General features: G+C 33.0%; 3 protein-coding genes and 2 pseudogenes across 3 annotated transcripts; 3 read left to right on the plus strand and 2 right to left on the minus strand.

Moving 5' to 3' along the window:
* The first annotated feature begins 533 nt into the window (after nucleotides 1–533).
* LOC131612133 (uncharacterized) lies at nucleotides 534–2,333 on the plus strand. Its single transcript, XM_058883950.1, has 5 exons — nucleotides 534–713; nucleotides 816–964; nucleotides 1,588–1,717; nucleotides 1,879–2,115; nucleotides 2,200–2,333. The coding sequence occupies exons 2-5, from the start codon at nucleotides 926–928 to the stop codon at nucleotides 2,316–2,318; spliced, it is 525 nt and encodes a 174-aa protein (XP_058739933.1). The 5' UTR covers nucleotides 534–713; nucleotides 816–925; the 3' UTR covers nucleotides 2,319–2,333.
* Nucleotides 2,334–3,866: 1,533 nt separating this feature from the next.
* LOC131614401 (ACT domain-containing protein ACR9-like) lies at nucleotides 3,867–6,536 on the plus strand. Its single transcript, XM_058885988.1, has 7 exons — nucleotides 3,867–3,943; nucleotides 4,051–4,109; nucleotides 4,170–4,388; nucleotides 4,615–4,720; nucleotides 4,931–5,282; nucleotides 5,375–5,662; nucleotides 5,759–6,536. Exons 1-7 carry the CDS (start codon nucleotides 3,867–3,869, stop codon nucleotides 5,903–5,905), a joined length of 1,248 nt encoding a protein of 415 aa, XP_058741971.1. The 3' UTR covers nucleotides 5,906–6,536.
* A 1,133-nt stretch (nucleotides 6,537–7,669) lies between these two features.
* On the plus strand, nucleotides 7,670–9,112 carry LOC131614402 (F-box/kelch-repeat protein At3g23880-like). The gene has a single exon (XM_058885989.1). It carries the CDS (start codon nucleotides 7,670–7,672, stop codon nucleotides 9,110–9,112), a length of 1,443 nt encoding a protein of 480 aa, XP_058741972.1.
* An 868-nt stretch (nucleotides 9,113–9,980) lies between these two features.
* Nucleotides 9,981–11,245, minus strand: LOC131614403 (putative F-box protein At1g32420; annotated as a pseudogene).
* An 815-nt stretch (nucleotides 11,246–12,060) lies between these two features.
* On the minus strand, nucleotides 12,061–13,239 carry LOC131614404 (uncharacterized; annotated as a pseudogene).
* Nucleotides 13,240–18,695: the final 5,456 nt, after the last annotated feature.

Below are 18,695 nucleotides of genomic sequence, written 5' to 3' on the forward strand. Positions count from 1 at the left end.
AAAAAGTTTAATATAATTTTAAAATTTACACCCAATATATTAAAAACGGGTGTAATTGAGAAATGTGATGGCAATTTCGTAAATAAAGTGTCATTTCAAGCATTATTAGATGACAATATACACCCTATTTTTTAAAAACGGGTTTAAATTAAAAATATTATTATAATCAAATCTCAATTACTCCCTGTAAACTAAAAATCGGATGTAAATTTATATATTACAAAAATTATTTAATTTAATTTTATAACTCAAAATATATAAATATATGACATATTAACAAATAATTTAAATATTATTAACAAATTATTGATTAAATATTAATGGGTCTAAATTTCAGTTCAATAGTATGGTTCAATTTTGCATTTGTATTCACGCTTTTGTTTACACTTATCACAAATTAATGCAATGTTTACAATATTAATATTGTGTGTGTAGAAATGAAGAATCAGTTGTTCATGGACTATCTGAAACGATTGTTGGAGTTTCGGGTAGAAATGAAGCTTCATCGTAACTGAAGAAGCGATTTCACAACACATTCATACGCCAAACGCGATATAACACATTTCATTTTTCATCCCAAACCCTAATTCACATCGAGATCCGAACTAGTATAGTAGAGTTTCGGAGAGATCTGAATCTTCAATGGAACATCGAAGAGTGAAATTGCTGTTCCTTCTCTGCGCTCTTTGTTATGCACTCAATTCCTTTGCCGCGTAATTTCCATGCTTTCGGTTTTTTCATTTCCGTTTCTCTGTTTGCGATTTCTTTGGAAAATTCTGATTCTGTATTTATTTGTTTGATGTTTTTGTATGCAGAAAGAGCTATTACGATATACTGCAAGTGTCGAAGAGTGCGGGGGATGATCAGATTAAGAGAGCGTATAGGAAACTGGCATTGAAGTATCATCCTGATAAGAATCCGAGGAATGAAGAAGCTAATAAGAAATTCGCGGAGATTAACAATGGTAGTATATATGTATACATGTATCGTTGCTTTTGTTTGTTTTTATTTGGTATTTTCATGATGTAGTTTGTGAAAATAAGATTTTTAATGTGCTATAAACTATTTCCTTTTGGGGGAAATAACCGACCAAACATTTGTGACAAAATTGAGTTCAAACTCACTTGCATGCATAATGAAAACACCTCTATTCAAATTGATTCACAAAAATTCAATGTACTAAACATTAACCAGAATGTTTCTACCATGAGAATCATTCGAACTGATCTTGTCAATGATATCTGTTCTTCAAATTTCACAAACACTTCTTTGGTTGGAACTCCCTTTAGTTTTCTTCCAACGGTTCAAAATCTCACTATATTCTATGATTGTCCTATTCAGAATAGTTCAGTTATGAAAAACATAAACACTTTTACATGTGAGAAAAATGGTAGCAATGTACATGTTTTCTATGTTGTCAATAATGAAACTCAGATGCAAAACCAGTTCTCAGGATTTCGGAACTGTCATGTTAGTTTCCAAGTTGAAGTTTCTAAGGATGTTGTTTGGGAATCTGAGAGTGGAGTTCATACACCGGAACAAGGTTTTGATGTGATGTATGATGAAGGTGTAGGGTGGTCCTCTCAGTGTGATGGTTGCAGAGAATCTGGAGGAACATGTGGTACAAATCAGAATGATTTTTCTCATTTTTCTTGTAACTGTCCTTCTGGAAGTGGAACTCATCATGATGCTGCAAATTGTTCTTCTTATCACAAGAGTAAGTATTCTCACAAGAGTAAGTATTTAGATTGATTTATTTGAGTATATTTATTGACCCAAACACTAATCATATGATTTGGATGATGCATAATTTATCTAAATTGTCCTAACAAATTCAAGTTCTTCTGGGCCATTGTGATGTATCTAATCATCGTGTAGCGTTGAGTATCAAACGAGCTTGGCAAAGGAAGTCGAAAGCCGCAAAATTCTCAATCGTCGTGACAGTGCTTACATCGTTGGCCATCGGAACCTGTCTATTTTTGTTTTTCTTATTCTTTAGGGAAAGACTTGCTTACATATTTACCTCAAACAAAGAGGTGGCTGTAGCGGTCGGAGAGTTATCGCCTTTGTTATCGATCTCTACACTGCTAAGCAGTGTTCAACCAGTACTCTCAGGTACTATTTATTTACAACATTTCCTCTTCAATGCATTGAATCCTAAAAGAAATGATAAACAAAAATGTGATTTGATTTGAACAGGAGTGGCTATTGGAGTAGATGCAAAGCTGAAAATAGGTTATGATTATGTCATAAGTGGTTTGTATAAGCATTCCAAAAAAGTCTCACAAATGTGTATGTCTATGGATAAGTTCAATTAAGTTAATTTAAATGGGCTCTTATTTTGGTTATTAATGGCTGCTTTTTCGTTGCAGGATATTTTTAACTCGTAAGATTTATCACTCTGGCTTTTTGTATATTAGTTCTTAACCTTATTCATGTAAGCTCTCTATTATTGTAGTAGATGCAAAGCTTTCATGCTTACAACTTTGAAGTGAGACAACATTTTCTTAGTTAATTTTAAAATTATGACTCAACAGGTTTCTTGGGCTTCCTGTTGAGTTTGAAGTTGAGATCTCGGGGCATGTTCCCAGTGCTAGGTACATTCTACTTTTTCTTTTTCTTTTTTGTTGTTGTGGGAACTTAGTTGGTTTTGTTTTTTTTCTTATGGGAAGAGTTTTGGTGTTGATGGGTGGGTTTCTATTTGTGAATGTTGATGAGTTTTGTTTATGGATTAAAAATGGTATGAAAACAATATGGTACATTGTTTCTTGTTTTTCTACTAAAGCTGATGCAACCTTCAACTTCTGCATCGTGTTTTTGATGGTCACATATTTGACCTCGGCTTCGATCTTTTCCTGAAAAAGACTCTCAAACTCAGACTCCAGCTCTTTAAATTTTTCATCTAATAAACATATGGTGTAACTAGATTCATCCTTAGGAAACTCATCACAAGTAAGGGCTAACTCAAGTTCAGCAATCCTGGAATTCTTAAGGGCAAGCTCGCCCTGCAATTCTTCTAACTGGCTTTCCAAAATGTTTAGTTTTTCTGTCAGGCTCAGTACCTGAAGTTCCATGAAACTTGGTGAAGTTTGTTTACCAGAATGGTCACATGATGAGCATGAGTCATAGAATCATAGATCAACATAACTTGTTTCAACAACACTTCTAAACTTGGTTGAGTCATCCGGTGAGAAAGATTCATTCCCAATCTCCCTGAATTTTTTAATTTCTGCAAGAGACACAGATTGGTTACTAAGAGTTCACATAATACAATGACACACACCACACCATTGAAGATACTAATAGTTCACATAATACAATGACACACACCACACCATTGAAGATACTAGTTTCAGGGGCCATAAATGTATTTCACCCTTCTTTTCATAAGCCTGTGAATCAATTACTTACAGCAATGATAAAAATCAAGCTTACAAAAAAGGAAGAAAAAAAACACCATCATAAAAATCATCTTCAGATCATTTTGGTAAGTTATTTTAGTAGAAAATAACATTCTTTTCAGATGAAATTCACTACTAACCTTCTAAGTCTAACGAAAACAATCAATCTTCCATCACACATTCCTATAGCTAACTATATCATGCTCTAAAGTGTCATCATTAGTTAAATAACTAATACCTAAACCAAATTTAAATGATTTTATGTTTTTTTTCTATCTATATATATAATCTTAAATATTAGTATTTGTCACTCTGTCATGTCATAGGACTACTGAGTTTTTAAAAAAAAGTTGTTTGTGTTTATGGCGTTTTTTTGTTATTAGTCTATTATAGAACCAGTGTTATCGAATATCGGCCATGGCAGCGCTATGACGGATATATGTCGCAGTTTTTAGGCTCGCCGCAATGGTAAATATCACCCACTATTGCGAGTTTTTCCACCATAATCTGTGCTATGATAGTGCCACCAAGCGGCTTTTAAGGTGGGATTTTGGCTCTCCTCCATAGACAAGACTGCCTAGAACCTACCTTTTTTCCAACTCCTTTTATATTTGCTTGTTTTATTTTGATTTATTTATTTATTTTTAAGTTTTAGAAAAAAAACCAGTGCAAAGTTTAATTCTTCGGTTTATTCATGGTTTGAAATTTGTAATTAGACTTTGTTGTTGTTTTTGGTCTGTTTTCATGATGAATTTGATGTTGATGTAGATATTTCGACAGATGGAAGATGGTGCTACATGATCTTTTGGGTTATTCCGCATCCTGACTCACTCAAAGTTGACTGGGAAAGCTTGAAGACAAGGCTTCTTTCACCTTGTCCTTCATGTTTGTTTTCTTATCATTTCAAACAACAATCCTCTAATCCTTCACCAAATCAAATTTACTTGTTGAAGGTTTGGATTTTTGATCATAAAGGATTATTATACGGTAACTAGTTATGTTAACACTTAGCACTATTCTCTTATGTTCTCTCTTTTGCTTTTTTTTATATCAGTAAGAATCGGACTTGATATCTAGGGTTTACAACATTCACCCACCCACCCACACACACTCTCCGCACTAACAACTTGCGCTAGATCATGATGAGTATTCTCTTTTTTGCTGTCACATGTGGAATCAAATACAATGTTTATTTTTTGTTCTATCTTTATAGATATCAACGAAATCTTGTGTAACCTCCAACTTACGATTCAGCGAGTTAAAGTGATGCCAACTCCTGATGGAAGGGCCCTAGATTTGTTCTTTATCACTGATGAAATGTGAGTGTAGCTATATTGGATTCATATTTGTTAAGATTTAGTTTATATTCTGATTCTGCTGGGTTCTCTTTACTATCACATCTTTAAAGCAATGATATGATCGAAAAAGTTAAATTCCAACATACATTTACCAAAAAAAAGTGGATACTCATATCCTTGCATCATAGCTTATCACAGTTCTTTTAAACCATATTTGTTTTAAAAAAACAGGGAATTGTTTCACACGAAAAAGCGGCGAGACGATGTATGTGAATATCTTATGGAAGCTTTAGGAGAGAAATGTATCTCCAGTGAGCTTCAGTTGGCTGGACCTGAATATGATGGACATTTGCAGGGGTTTTCTTCTCTTCCACCATCTTATTCTGAAGAACTATTTGGTCCTGAGTTATCAGACAAGGTGTGGCTGCATCCTCTCATTCAAGACATGACAACACTGAAAAAACCGAGTGTTACTGTGGATAATACGTTGAGCCCGGCTCATACCTTGCTTCAGATACAGTGTGTTGATCAAAAGGGCTTGTGTTATGACATTATGAGGATTTCAAAGGATTCTGGTATTAAGGTACTTTGTCTCTGCATACTCTCTTCAATCATCGTACATGCATTTTTTGGATTATTTGGTATATTTATATTCGCTTTGCCCTTCTCAATCAGGTTGCTTATGGTAGATTCACTTCAAGTGTGAAAGGCTTTCAAAATATTGACTTATTTGTTCAACAAAAAGAAGATGGGCAAAAGATCATAGATCCCGAACGTCATAAAACTCTATGCGCTACCTTAAAAGAAGAGATGCTTCATCCTTTACGGGTAATTATAGTGAACCGTGGTCCTGATAGAGAACTACTGGTTGCCAATCCTGTAGAATTGTCCGGAGGGGGAAGACCTCGTGTTTTCTATGACGTTACATTGGCCTTAAAAGCATTGGGAGTATTCATTTTCTCGGTAAGCATTTATTCAAGTTACAGTTCAATAACTACACATTAACAATTTAACAGACTTTGATGATTTCACTACGATGATGTCTTGATTTTACCGTAGGCTGAAGTTGTTAGACATTCGACACAAGAACGCCAGTGGGAAGTCTACAGGTTTTTGTTGGAGGAAAGTCGGGAATTTTCATTGGACAGCAGTAAAGCAAGAAGTCAGATTGTGGACAAAGTTAGAAGAACATTGATGGGTTGGTAATTTGGTTCAGTTCATATCAAATAAAAAACACTGTTTGAGTATTTGTGTTGCTGTCATTTAAATTTGGTTTATGTATTAGTTATTTAACTAATCATGTAAATTTGGCACTGTGGTAGCTGATGGTGTTTCTGACTGAGGATTGTTCTGAGGAATTCTGCTAGTACCCTTGTTATTGCAGACCTACCGGAGAAATGTTGGTTTTCGAAACTGTTAGTGCTGAGTCGGCTACAATTATATCTCAAGTGTGATTCTAGGAAATTCAAACCTATCCAATCAACAAATCCATAAGCAATTCCCACATGAAGCAATGCTGGAATAACAGAAAGGTAAACCAGTGGCATCACTACAGATTGTGTCTGTAGAAACCTCAAGATGTTTTGCAAGATGCTATATGCAGATTGTGTCTTCTAGGAAATTGTTAGATAATCACTGCAAACGCAGTCCTATAGTGAAAGAATTGTTATACTTTGCAGCAGACTGAGGCCACCTTAAACTGTAGATATGTAATGTTTGAAACTTGTAGTCTTTGTTTCTTGATGTAAATTTTCATGATTTTGTATTAATGTATAAATTGGAGAATCATGTATAAAGATCAAACAAGCAAATGAATAATGTAATTCAGATTGAACAATCAGTATTTTGACTTAGTTAAAATATGATTTTTATGTGTATGATTCTATAGTAGTATTTGCAATATTATGACTGAAAATGAAATATAACTAAATGGTGTATATGAAATAGGGTGTAAATAGATTTAAATATAATATAATTGTTCATTATAAATGACGTATTTACACCCGATTTTTATTAAAATAGGATGCAATTAAGAACATATTTACACCTGATTTTAATTAAAACAAGGTGTAATTAAAACGTAATTACGCCCAATTACACCCGATTTTTATTAAAACAGGGTGTAATTAAAACGTAATTACACTCAATTACACCCGATTTTTATTAAAACAGGGTGTAATTAAAAACGTAATTACGCCCAGTTACACCCGATTTTTATTAAAACAGGGTGTAATTAAAAACGTAATTACACCCGATTTTTATTAAAATATGGTGTAATTAAAAACGTAATTACGCCCAATTACACCCGATTTTTGTTAAAATAGGGTGTAACGTAGAACGTATTTACACCCGATATTCTTAAAATAGGGAGTAATTACGAACGTATTTACACCCGTTTTAAACGGGTGTAAAACGGGTGTAAATGCTATAGACATTTCTCACCCTGTGGATATACACCCGATTTTTATTAAAAATAATGGGTGTAAATTTAATAAAAAACGGGTGTAAATTAACATTTTTGTACTAGTGGTACAAAATGCTGAATGCCTAATTGCCTCGTTTTGACAATTTTAATTAAAAATTAAAATAAAAAATCAAATTAATAAAATTAAAAAATTATTGCAGATGCGGTTGATTTTGTTACGATTTTTATATTGAAAACTTTTGCCATAACTACGGTGTGATTTAACTTTTAAAATGCCGCATAAACAAAATTTAGGCTTCATGACATTGGAAACTTTTAAATACATAAGGAAGCAAATTTGTGAGAGGAAATGGAAGGCCAAAATTAAATAATTGAAAAATGTGAGAATAAATTTAAGTCAATGAAATAGTTAATGAGAAAAGAAATGGAAGCGTCTAAAGGGAATAAAAGTGGATAGTGAATTAACTGCAGCATAATTTACCATTATATCCTTGTTTATACTGCTATATGTATTTGGGTTCAGAAAGGTTTAGGGGTGGCCGGAAATGAAGAAAGTTAGGGAGAAAACCGATGTTGCATTATTTGTAGCCGGGGTATTTAAAATGGCAATACTCCACCTAACGGCATTTCTCTTATTCATTACAAACTATTTACGTTTCAACCACATTTCTACGTTCATTGCAAATAAGAATATTCAATCAGCCGCATCTCCGTCGCCTGTGGTCCTCCCCGACGATCTCATCACCAAGATATTTTCCTTTCTACCCGTCAAATCTCTTCTTAGATTTAGATGTCTAAGTAAGTATTGGAAAACACTCATTTCCCGTCCCGATTTTGTGAAATTACATCTTCAGAGATCAGGGACACGAAATCCTCTCTTCATACTAATCACGCATCGCGTAAAACATGTCCCCGAAGATTCCTTATATGGTAGTGACGAGGAATGTGAGCACAGTGTTGTTCCATACCCTATACGCAGTTTACTCGACAACCCTTCATTTACCCTTTTTGACGATCCTTACTATCATGTGAGAGACAAAGGATGCTCTGATATAGTTGGTTCATGCAATGGACTAATTCTTTTGGCCGGATGTTTTCTTGATAGTTGGAACGGCAATCAGGATGATAACTATTGGCTCCGTGTTTGGAATCCAGCCACCAGGACAACGTCTCAAACTTTTGGGTATTTTAATGATTTTAGTAATTCTCCATCTCAAGAATTTGGTTTTGCATTTGGTTGTGATAATTCAACAGGCATTTATAAAGTTGTGACGTCTCGTGTTTGTAGTTATGAAGGGACGACCGAGGTGAGAGTTCTTAATTTGGGTAGCGATGTTTGGAGAAATATTGAAAGTTTTCCTGTCATTCCTCTTCATTTGGAGTTTGGCGGTCTTAGTATATATGGTAGTGTGTATTTATGTGGCACTCTTAATTGGATGGCCATTAATCACATGGACAGTTACTTTTGGTATTCTCGTGACCATAAGGATATTACAGTTGAACAGTTTGTTATTGTTTCTCTTAATTTTGGAACCGAGACATACAATCTGTATCCAATGCCACATGGTTTTGATGAAGTACCACCTAGAGAACCAATGGTCGGTCTATTAGGGGGCTGTCTTTGTTTTTCTTATTCTTATAAAGAAACTGATTTTGTTATATGGAAGATGAAGAAATTTGGGGTTGAGGATTCTTGGTTTCAATTCCTTAAAATTAGTTATCAGCAGCTTCAAATAGATCATAACTTTAGTGTTGATTGGAGAAAGGAATATTTTGAATTGGTGCCGTTGCTTCTATCTGAAGATGGTGATACACTAGTACTTAAAAGCAATGAAGAAAACCAAGCAATTCTCTATAATTGGAGACATAATAGAGTACAGCGGACAAAAGTTATTGTAAGTAGGACTATTACCGATAATAGCACTAGCGATCATGTATTTTGGAAGGATGCCAAGGATTTCGTTGAAAGTTTAGTTCCAATTTTTTGAAAGTAAGTTTCTCTTCCATGGTTTACTACTTGTAGGAATTTTTGTTCATTTGTATAAGTGGTTTTCATAATAATCGACCATTTGAATATTCCTTTTAATGATTTCTTAGGTTAATTGTATATTGAGCACGTGGCTTATATTGAGAAAATTTATATGGGTTGTACTTTGTATATAACTATTTGAACATGCTGGGATGGTTGTTTCCATATATTTGCTTGCACTGTATAAAACCATTGTGGACATATAGATAGGAAAGCACACATTTTTCTGCCGTTATATATCAACCAACAACATCGCATGAGTTGACTGGACACCACTAGATTATTTTGCTAGATTTCTTTAATATGAAATACAAACTATTAGATTTTTTTTCCACTGGAAAACTTAATTTTGCTTCTCTTGATTCAAGTAAAAGATTTTATTTGAGAACGTTTCTTAATTACTTAGTCATGGAAAACTGAAAGTTATTTTAGAAAATTGTTCACAATATTAATGGTTTCAAGCTAGTAGAGAAAAAAATGGATTAGTCATTAGAGCTTTTTATCTAAAGATATTTTGTGGATAGAGATACACTAATTATTAATTTTCATTGATCACTCTTATAGTTGATTGATTAAACGTCATATTTTATCTAGACAAGAACAACGTTTAGAAAATTATAAAAATAAAATATATATTATAAGCAAAATGGTTTTAACGGGTAGTATAAAGGATCCTGAAATCTCAACAATTGAATTTTAACCCAAAAAAAAAATTGGCAAATTGAAATTCAGCAAAATGCAAATATGAGAATTCAATGCCACAACATCCATTATTCTAAAAAGAACACATGAGTTCAAACAAGTAAATCATAAGAGAGAGCTTACTTTTAATAAATTGAAACTAAACTTTCAACATAATTGACAGGGTCCCAAAATTCAAAATCTTTTGTTGTTGCGGTAACTTTTATTTGCTTTACTCTATTATCCCTCCAATTATAGAGAATTGCTTCAAAGTTTTGAGAGCTCCTAAGCATAAGTGTATCACAATCTTCGAAAAGAAGCAACGGTATCAATTGAAAATGATATTTCATATAGCCACTCAAGTCATAATCTATTTGAAGATTTTGATAACTAACTTTAAGAAATTGAGTCCAAGAATCTTCAACTGCCATATAACAAAATCAGTTTCCTTATAAGAATAAGAAAAACATAGGCAACCCCCTAAAACACTAATGATTGGTTGAGCTGACGGCACTTCGTCAAAATCAAGGGGCAAAAGATATTGATTATACGTCTCAGTCCTCAAATCAAGAGAAACAATAACAAAATGTTCAACTGTGATAGTCTTATTAGTCGTGAGTTTCACATTAATCCAACTATGGTAGTCAATGTTGTTGCGAATAGCCAACCAGTTAACAGCACCACTAACATACACACCATCATGGATATTATAGTTATTGAGTTCAAAAGGAAGAGGAACAACCGGAAAACTTTCAATGCTTCTCCAAACATCATCACCGAAGCTAAGAACTCTCACATTAGATTTCAGTTGATTACCAATGTAACGGGACGCCACCACCACTTTATAAGTGTCTGTTGAATCATCAAATCCAAGCCCAAAGGTGAAACTTTGATATTGAAAAGCACAAAAATATCCAAACTTTTTAGATATTGTCTTGGTGGCTGGATTCCACAATTGAAACCAGTACTTTTTATGGGGACGGGTGAAGATAACACTGGCCAAGAGAATCAATCCATTACAGGAAGCAAATACATTAGAGCACCCTTTTTTTTCCACATCATAGTAAGGATCGTCAAAAAGGGTGATTGAGGAATTATCGAGTAAACTACGAGTAGGATATGGAAAAACACTGAAATTCTCTTCATATTCATCGTCATTACCGTCGGGAGACTCGCCAGGAGTAATCTTCAAGCGATCCAAGATTATTGCAAACATCGGAGTTTGTGTTGCTGATCTCTTGAGGTGCAATTTGATGAAGGCGGAATCGGAGATGAGAGTTTTCCAAGACTTACAGACACACTTAAATTGAAGAAGAGATTTGACGGGTAGAATGGAAAGTATTTCGGCGATGAGTTCATCGTGAAGCACGATCGGCGACCGATAGGGGTGTGCAAAAAAACCAATACCCATAAACCAATTTACTATCCAAATAAAACCAAAATATAAAGCCCAACCCAATTCTATATTTTAAAATTGGTGGCCCATTTAATAAATATTAAAAAAAACCGGTACCCATATTTTGAAAGTGGATCAGTTTATGGGTACCCACATTTTATTTCAATTTCAATTCTTTCTCCCAGTCGCAAAACGTTGTTCTTCCGCTCCTTCAACTTCAAAACCCTAATCCCAAAATTAACAAAATTGCTCTTCAAATTTAACAAAATCGTCCAAATCACAGTTATGGGTTTCTAAAATAGGAATAGAGTCAACGAAATCCTTCTTCAAATCTTCAATCGACCGAGTTCATCTTCAATCGGAGAATCCAAGTAATTTTTTTTAAGCTTTATTTTGTTTCTTATTAGTAGTAGATGATGTGAAATGAGAATGAGAATCGTGATGTTGAAGTAAAATACGTGAACTGAATTGAATTTGATTTTGTGTTTTCTTGTTTGTTTTGAATTTGATTGTGTTTTCTTATTTGTTTAGCTGGTTTAGGGTTGCTTATGGTTGTGTAATTTTTTTCTGGTTTAACTATAGGGTAATCTTTGCGGTGAACTTGTCCTTTTTTGTACAAAGAAGTGCCTTATCATCTATTTGGATGTCTGTATTTTGGGTTTAAGTTGAGGATTTTATTATTTTTCTTTATGGGTTGCTTTTATGTTGAAGTTTGGATGCAAATTTGAACATTTTATTAATCTCTAATTGGTGTCATATTTGTATTTTTGAAGCTCTTGCTGATTCATGTTAAAATGAAAGGAGGGTTTTGTTTAATTTTGATGAGTTTACTAATCAATGGTGAATTTGTGGATTAAAAAACTAGACTTTTCATGATACACGCAATTATGATAAACTTTGTAGAATGAACAAATGAGAAAATCTGGTTGAAAGAGAGAGAGACCAAAGCTGTCCATGTCTTTTGAGCTGTTCTCCTCCATTGATAAGGATATCTTGCTCCTGTCACCCTTGAATGAAGTGGGAATACAAAAAGACCACTTTTTTTGTTTTTCTTCTTCTTATTGTTATCACTAACAATCATCTTTTTCAATTTTGTTGATTGAATCCTTAGTCTTGGCCATGAGAATTCAACTGACATTGATTTCGCTCCTCTTTTCTCCGAAGAGCCAACCATTGCTTCCACTGCTTCACTTTCGTAGTCATAAACTGTGAGAAGCTTCTTACAAGATTGAAATGGATATGAATCTGCTACAAGTTTGAAAGCCGATGTTCTATTTGCTGTGAAAACCATGAAATAATCATTTTCAGAAATGTTGAGAAACTTCATTATCCTTCTCCGCATTGAAGACTTAAATTCTGACTCATTTCCTCCATGAAGCAATAAAGTCTTCAAATTTCCTGTTTTGTAGGAGATACTAAAAAAGGGTATATCAGAATATTGCAGTGAAGATTGAGGTGCTGAAGTTGAAGGAGAAGAAAGTTGAGTTTTTGAAGCATCGTGTTGTTGACGTTGAAAGTAAGAGTAAAGACCAATACCAATATAATCAAGACAAGATTGATTTAAGAAAGAAAGATGATAATACTATTTGGCTCTCAAATTGTCCATTTTCTCAGTCTCCAAGAATTGAGGGTAAACTTTGTTAAATTCATTGTATGATTCATGAAGGGATATTCATGGTTTGTGAATTGTGTTTGGAAAAATAGAGGACGATGTCGTTGCTGCAAAGGTTTGTCGACACTGCGAAGAACTGTTTCTGGGTTTGGTAACCGTGTTGTTGCTTTGAGAAATTAGTGAAGAATTGATGAACAATAAGTTTGGACAGCAACCTTGAGATGTTTAAGAGACCTCTTTTTTGTTAAGTGCTGTATGCATTTTCGATTTTTGTTGTTTGCACTCAATGACAATTCTTGTTTTTATATACCAGTTTGACTGTTTTTTTCTTTTGGATTTATTGATACTTTCTCTGTGAGAAACTTACATAGAGAATATTACAAGAAATCTTTGTTGGTGTTAGTTTATTCATAAATAAATAAGTGGCTTAAAATATGTTTATTAAGTCTTTATATATCATAGTTATTTGTTTGGTTGTGAGTGGCTGTTACTGAATTGTACGAACATGTTGACGAGGTCACGTAACACAATTTGGGGATATAGATTGTCTAACGTTCTGGCGCGAACGTTACTCTACCTTTCAGCATTTGTAGGCGGTTGGATAAATCTGTTGCCTTAAAAAGTGCCACGTATGTGTTCTGTTGTAATTATTAGAAATTAGAAAATCACATAGAAACCATGGTTGTGATTCTTCTCTCCATGCCAACATCACCGTCAACCATGCCAACACTATTCTACCATTACTGACTAAGAACACCATCATTGTTGCCTTTGTGTATCTCCTTCGAGTTGCAAGTGTTCTTATCTTCTCCGAGTTCATGAACTCAGGCCAATAATCTCAAACTCATATTTTAGAAAAACATAGGAAACAAACCCAAAAACTTGTTAACTTCTCCGTCGTGGTTCTTCCATTGCTGCCCGACACCGTCAACATTAACACATGCTCTGTTACCGATGCCGCCACCGTTTGAGTTTGACGATGATGCAATGACAACGTGTTGTATGTAGTTTAACGGTGTCGCTGTTTGAGTTGGACTACGATGCGGCAGTGGAAAAGTTTCGGTGACAGAGCGGTCTCGGAAGCAAGGCGGTGGAGTCTGCAACATCTTGTCCACCGAGGAGAAATGACCCACACCATTTTTTATGCATTATTTTTGAAAGAAAAAAAGTAAAAGAGAAGAACACGTGGCAAGTCAAGCATCTTTGGATAAATCTAATGGATGAAAAAATGTGAAAGTCAGTCTAACTTTCCCGCTAGAAAGTTAGACAATCTGTTTCCACAATTTGGACCATGTCTTTTATAGTTTGTTTGTTGAATTGTGAAAATGATATAAAATTGGTTTTTAAACTGGTTTTAAATTGGTTTTTTATAAAACTGGTTTTAAAACTGGTTTTTTTATAAAATTGGTTTTTTAAAAGAAAATAAAAACTGGTTTTGAGAGAACCGGTTTAAAACTGGTTTTTTTGTTAAAACTGGTTTTTGTGAAAAACCGGTTTAGAACCAAACCAAACCATTTGTAAACCGGTTTTTAAAAAATAAACCGGTTTTAATAAAATAGTTTTAAGATCCAAACCAAACCATATATATGGTTCAATTTGGTTTGGTTATTGATCCATGCACACCCCTAGCGACCGAATCATCGTAGAATGATGCAGTGATGTGGTTGATTTTTTGCACTCAACCCAGCGCCGTTTAGCAGGAAGTACTGAAGAAACCTGCTAATATAAATAAGGGCCTAGGTTTTTAAAAACTATTTTAAGAAAGGAAATAAAATTAAATATTGTTTGACATTTTGTTTTCAAAGTTATTTTAAGTGATTGTATCAACAATTTTAATCACGGATTTGAATCTAGCCCGCTCGTACTTAATTAACTCAGGTTTTTTCTTTACCCATCTCTCTATGGGGTCACTCCAGCGAAAACCCCACTTTACGCCGCTTCGAAAATGTATTTCAGAAATATTTTTTTTTCTAAATTTTTACAGACTTCGGAAGTGCATTTCCGAAAAAATCCCAAAAATTAGGATTTTGATTAATTCGGAGATACATCTCCGAAAAAACAAAAAAAAATTAAAAATCCCAAAAATTAATTTTAGGATATTAATTAATTCACATATCATAAATTTGATATAATTTATGAGTAATGAATAATAATTATATATTTTGATATAATTTATGAATTATGAATAATAATTATTATATATTTATATTCTGATTCATATTTTAAAAATAAAATAATTTTAATTAAAAAATTAAAATAATTTCACTTACAAAATGAGTTATAATTTTTTATTTATATATTTATATATTTATAATTATTATTATATATTTATAAAAAAAATAAAAAAATGAGTGTTTTAATTTATATATTTATATAATAATTATAATAATTATTATATATTTATAAAAATTATTATATATTTATATATTTATATAATAATTATTATATATTAATTATAAATATATTTATATATTTATATGATAATTATAAAAATTAAAAAATGAGTGTTTTAATTTATAATAATTATTATATATTTATATATTATATATTTATATATTATATATTTATATATTTCACTTACAAAATTAATAACTATTATTATATATTTATATATTTCTATTCTGATTCATAATTAAAAATGAGTTATAATTTTTTATTTAGTTTAAAAAAATTAAAAAAAGATTTTGTCTTAATTTTATTTAATGAATAAATTTTATATATAACTTTATATAATTCAAAATTTACTTATGAAATTAAAATGTTTTTTTATTTATATAAGTTAGTAAAATAATTTTTAACTTTAAAATTGTTTAGGAAATTTTGATTCAACTTGATTTTATTGATTCATCTTCATTTTATTGATTCACCTTGATTTTATTCCTATTAATTGTATTGATTCACTTGATTTTAATTTTTTAATAATTATTGAATTCTTTCGGAAGTGTATATCCGAAACATTCCAAGACCAATTTGGTCTTGGAATATTTCGGATAAGCATCTCCGAAGACACCCCTCTCCTAAAAGGGGTGTTTTCGGAAATGCATCTCCGAAAACTCAAAAAAGGGTTGTTTTCAGAAATGCATTTCCGAAAACACCTTTTTTTTGTGTTTTCGGAAATGCATTTCCGAAAACACCTTTTTTTTCAATAAAAGTACGTTTTCAAAAATATATTTCCGAAACAAGGGATATTTTGGTAAATTCGCCAGAGGTGACTAAGAAGGTTAGGAGGTGGGTAAAGAAATTTCCTTAACTCAACTAAAAATTAGGTTGAATTTAGGATAGAGGTAAAGAAAAATAATAAAGCTTATTTAATTTTTTTTTAGGATATAACCAAAAATTTTAAAAAAAATATTGAATTTACTTTTATAATTATAAGAAAAAATTCGAAATTTTTAATGTCTAAAATAAAACACATCAAATAAATTTTGGTTGGATTAGAAAAATATAAAATGTAGATTTAACAATTAAGGCGGCATTAATATGGCTAAGTTTTATTTATTCTTTATAAACTATTTTTAAAGAGAAACTCTAACCCCACTCTTTGGTTCTCTTATGCATTATGCGCGTTGTCAAAAATGTCTCATGTTTTCGTAGATGTATCTCCGTAAAAATTATTGGATATTTTTAGAAACATAGTTTAGAGACAATTTAGGTATTTTTGAATGTGTAAAACGTACGATCAAGCCGCCAAAATGGTGTTTTTTAAGCCTCTGGAACAGTGACAAACGTCATTGCTGCGTCCTTGGAGTTTTAGAACGTTCTGTAGGTGCATCTATGGGAAAAAAAATATTAGGTAGTTTCATAGATGCAACTACAAAACAAACCCAGTTTTTTAAAATGTAAGCTTGTTTCGTAGATACATCTACGGAAGATTTTCATATTTGTACGTACGGAAGTAAGTTTGTTTTTTCTTTTCTTTTTTATAACTAAATTGTATCTAACTCGATTTTATTTGTAATACAATGCAGACATTATGGCCGACCATCCAGACCACATTATATCTAGGAGGATTTCACAACATGCCTCTGTGCGACATGCACGAATGCAGGTCTTGTCATAAATGACCGATGGATCTGTCGTTCCAGCAGATGCACCTAATACCCCCGTTCCAACAGAGGTACATGTTACATCTGTTCTAGCAGAGGGACCTTCCACGTCTACTCTCTCATCCGATAGGCCTCGGGATGATGGTGAGAGTTCCTCGCAGACGCCCTCTGCCTGCAGAAGGATGCTAGATCTCCGGTGCCACCTCCTGAGCTGCATGAGGAGACTGATGCGACTGAGGTGCCTGTCGTTTACCCAGGGGATCCTTCAGATTTATCCCTGTTGACAAGGTATGCAGATCACTCAGCTAGACATATCTGGGACGGAGATGAAAAACTTCTTAGACTTATTACTTATTACTTTTTTGTCCTCAGTTTCTGATTAATTATTTATAACTTTGCTTATTATTAACAACGTCTTTTTTTTGGAAAATTTCAGGATAGGGATCCCCAGAAGTTCTACAACCACGGCCGGAAAGATTGCCTCTCTCGTGCAGCCTACCGAGCCATGGTTCCAAGATGTCCTCGCTGTAACACCCCTTTTCTAACCCCAAACAATAGCATACGTTCACATAGGAATATAACATGCATATAACAAAAGGGCATCACATATTGTTTCCATAATAATGAAAACCAAAGAAAAACGTACAAACATGCACCTGATCATATTTATAACACAATTTGAAAATTTGATGTTTCATCAATATGCATATCGCAACAGAAAATAAATTCTCAAGCATTTCAATGATCATATCTCATACTATAATCATCTACCAAAATCATAATAACATTATCATCTCATTAAATGTCATATAAATCCTACAATAGGCAACATAGCCATCAACATAATATATCCAAAATACCATGTCGAATACAATAAAGATAACAATAATCCAACATCCAAAACATGAGCTCAAATACCCCCTAGTGTTACATGATCAAAGCATTGACTCGCTACCTAAATCAAAATGAAATAATCGATAAGCTCCTCGGCTAAATCCTCATGCAAGTACGCTACTCGTTGGAGCATGCGCAATGTCGCATAGAATATCATTCAAACAGAAGGGTGAGAATTCACATCATAATGAATACATATAATATGTACAATGAATAAAGTATTATTACAATACAACAATTCATCAGACTTCACAATTAATGAGTTCTACAATTATTGCTCACAACACAATCTCCAATTATCACATAAGCACACATTAATCCAAATATCACATAGTAAACTCAATGTGACTCCAAATACAAGTAATGTGACTCATGTATGTGGTACCATGTGAGTATCAAGCTCACCGCTCCCGATTCCATACTCAAGAACCAGAACCACGCTTCCGATCCGAACAAGACCAAAGCCCTCGAAATATGAACAAAGAATAAAAAATCACAATATTACATAGCAGGCCGCGCTTCGCGCCCACTTCGGCGCTATGCGTGCTCTGCGTATTTTGGAGAAAAACTAGATTTTGACAGCACTTTCCAAATTTTGTTTTAACCAACAAAAACTCATCAAAACAACAATTAATCACATATGTAAGGTTTCTAATCATGTTCAAAGGGGTTTTATTTTGGGGGATATTCGTGATGGAATGCAGGCTCACTTAGTCGATTATGATACCCTAATCTTACCAAAGATGAATGGTAGGATATGATTAAGGAAACTAAATATTATGAATGATGCTAGCATAGTGAAGTTAAGATGTCCTCGACTCAAGAAGAGGATCCCAAATCGAATCAAACCAAAAAACAACGGGTTGGTTTGAGTTGGATTGATCGGATACATTAAAAAAATGCAAAAATATTT

The sequence above is a fragment of the Vicia villosa genome, linkage group LG6 (genome assembly GCF_029867415.1).
Source record: "Vicia villosa cultivar HV-30 ecotype Madison, WI linkage group LG6, Vvil1.0, whole genome shotgun sequence".
Classification (NCBI taxonomy): domain Eukaryota; kingdom Viridiplantae; phylum Streptophyta; class Magnoliopsida; order Fabales; family Fabaceae; genus Vicia; species Vicia villosa.

What these genes read in the sequence shown, in the direction of transcription:
- LOC131612133 (XM_058883950.1), top strand. Translation starts at nt 926, where the DNA reads ATGAAGAAGCTAATAAGAAATTCGCGGAGATTAACAATG. An exon ending in ATTCGCGGAGATTAACAATG is followed by an intron (nt 965 to 1,587) that starts GTAGTATATATG and finishes TGGTCCTCTCAG; the next exon opens with TGTGATGGTTGCAGAGAATC. An exon ending in TTGTTCTTCTTATCACAAGA is followed by an intron (nt 1,718 to 1,878) that starts GTAAGTATTCTC and finishes ATCATCGTGTAG; the next exon opens with CGTTGAGTATCAAACGAGCT.
- LOC131614401 (XM_058885988.1), top strand. Translation starts at nt 3,867, where the DNA reads ATGGTAAATATCACCCACTATTGCGAGTTTTTCCACCATAATCTGTGC. An exon ending in TCATAAAGGATTATTATACG is followed by an intron (nt 4,389 to 4,614) that starts GTAACTAGTTAT and finishes CTATCTTTATAG; the next exon opens with ATATCAACGAAATCTTGTGT. An exon ending in TGGGAGTATTCATTTTCTCG is followed by an intron (nt 5,663 to 5,758) that starts GTAAGCATTTAT and finishes ATTTTACCGTAG; the next exon opens with GCTGAAGTTGTTAGACATTC.
- LOC131614402 (XM_058885989.1), top strand. Translation starts at nt 7,670, where the DNA reads ATGAAGAAAGTTAGGGAGAAAACCGATGTTGCATTATTTGTAGCCGGG.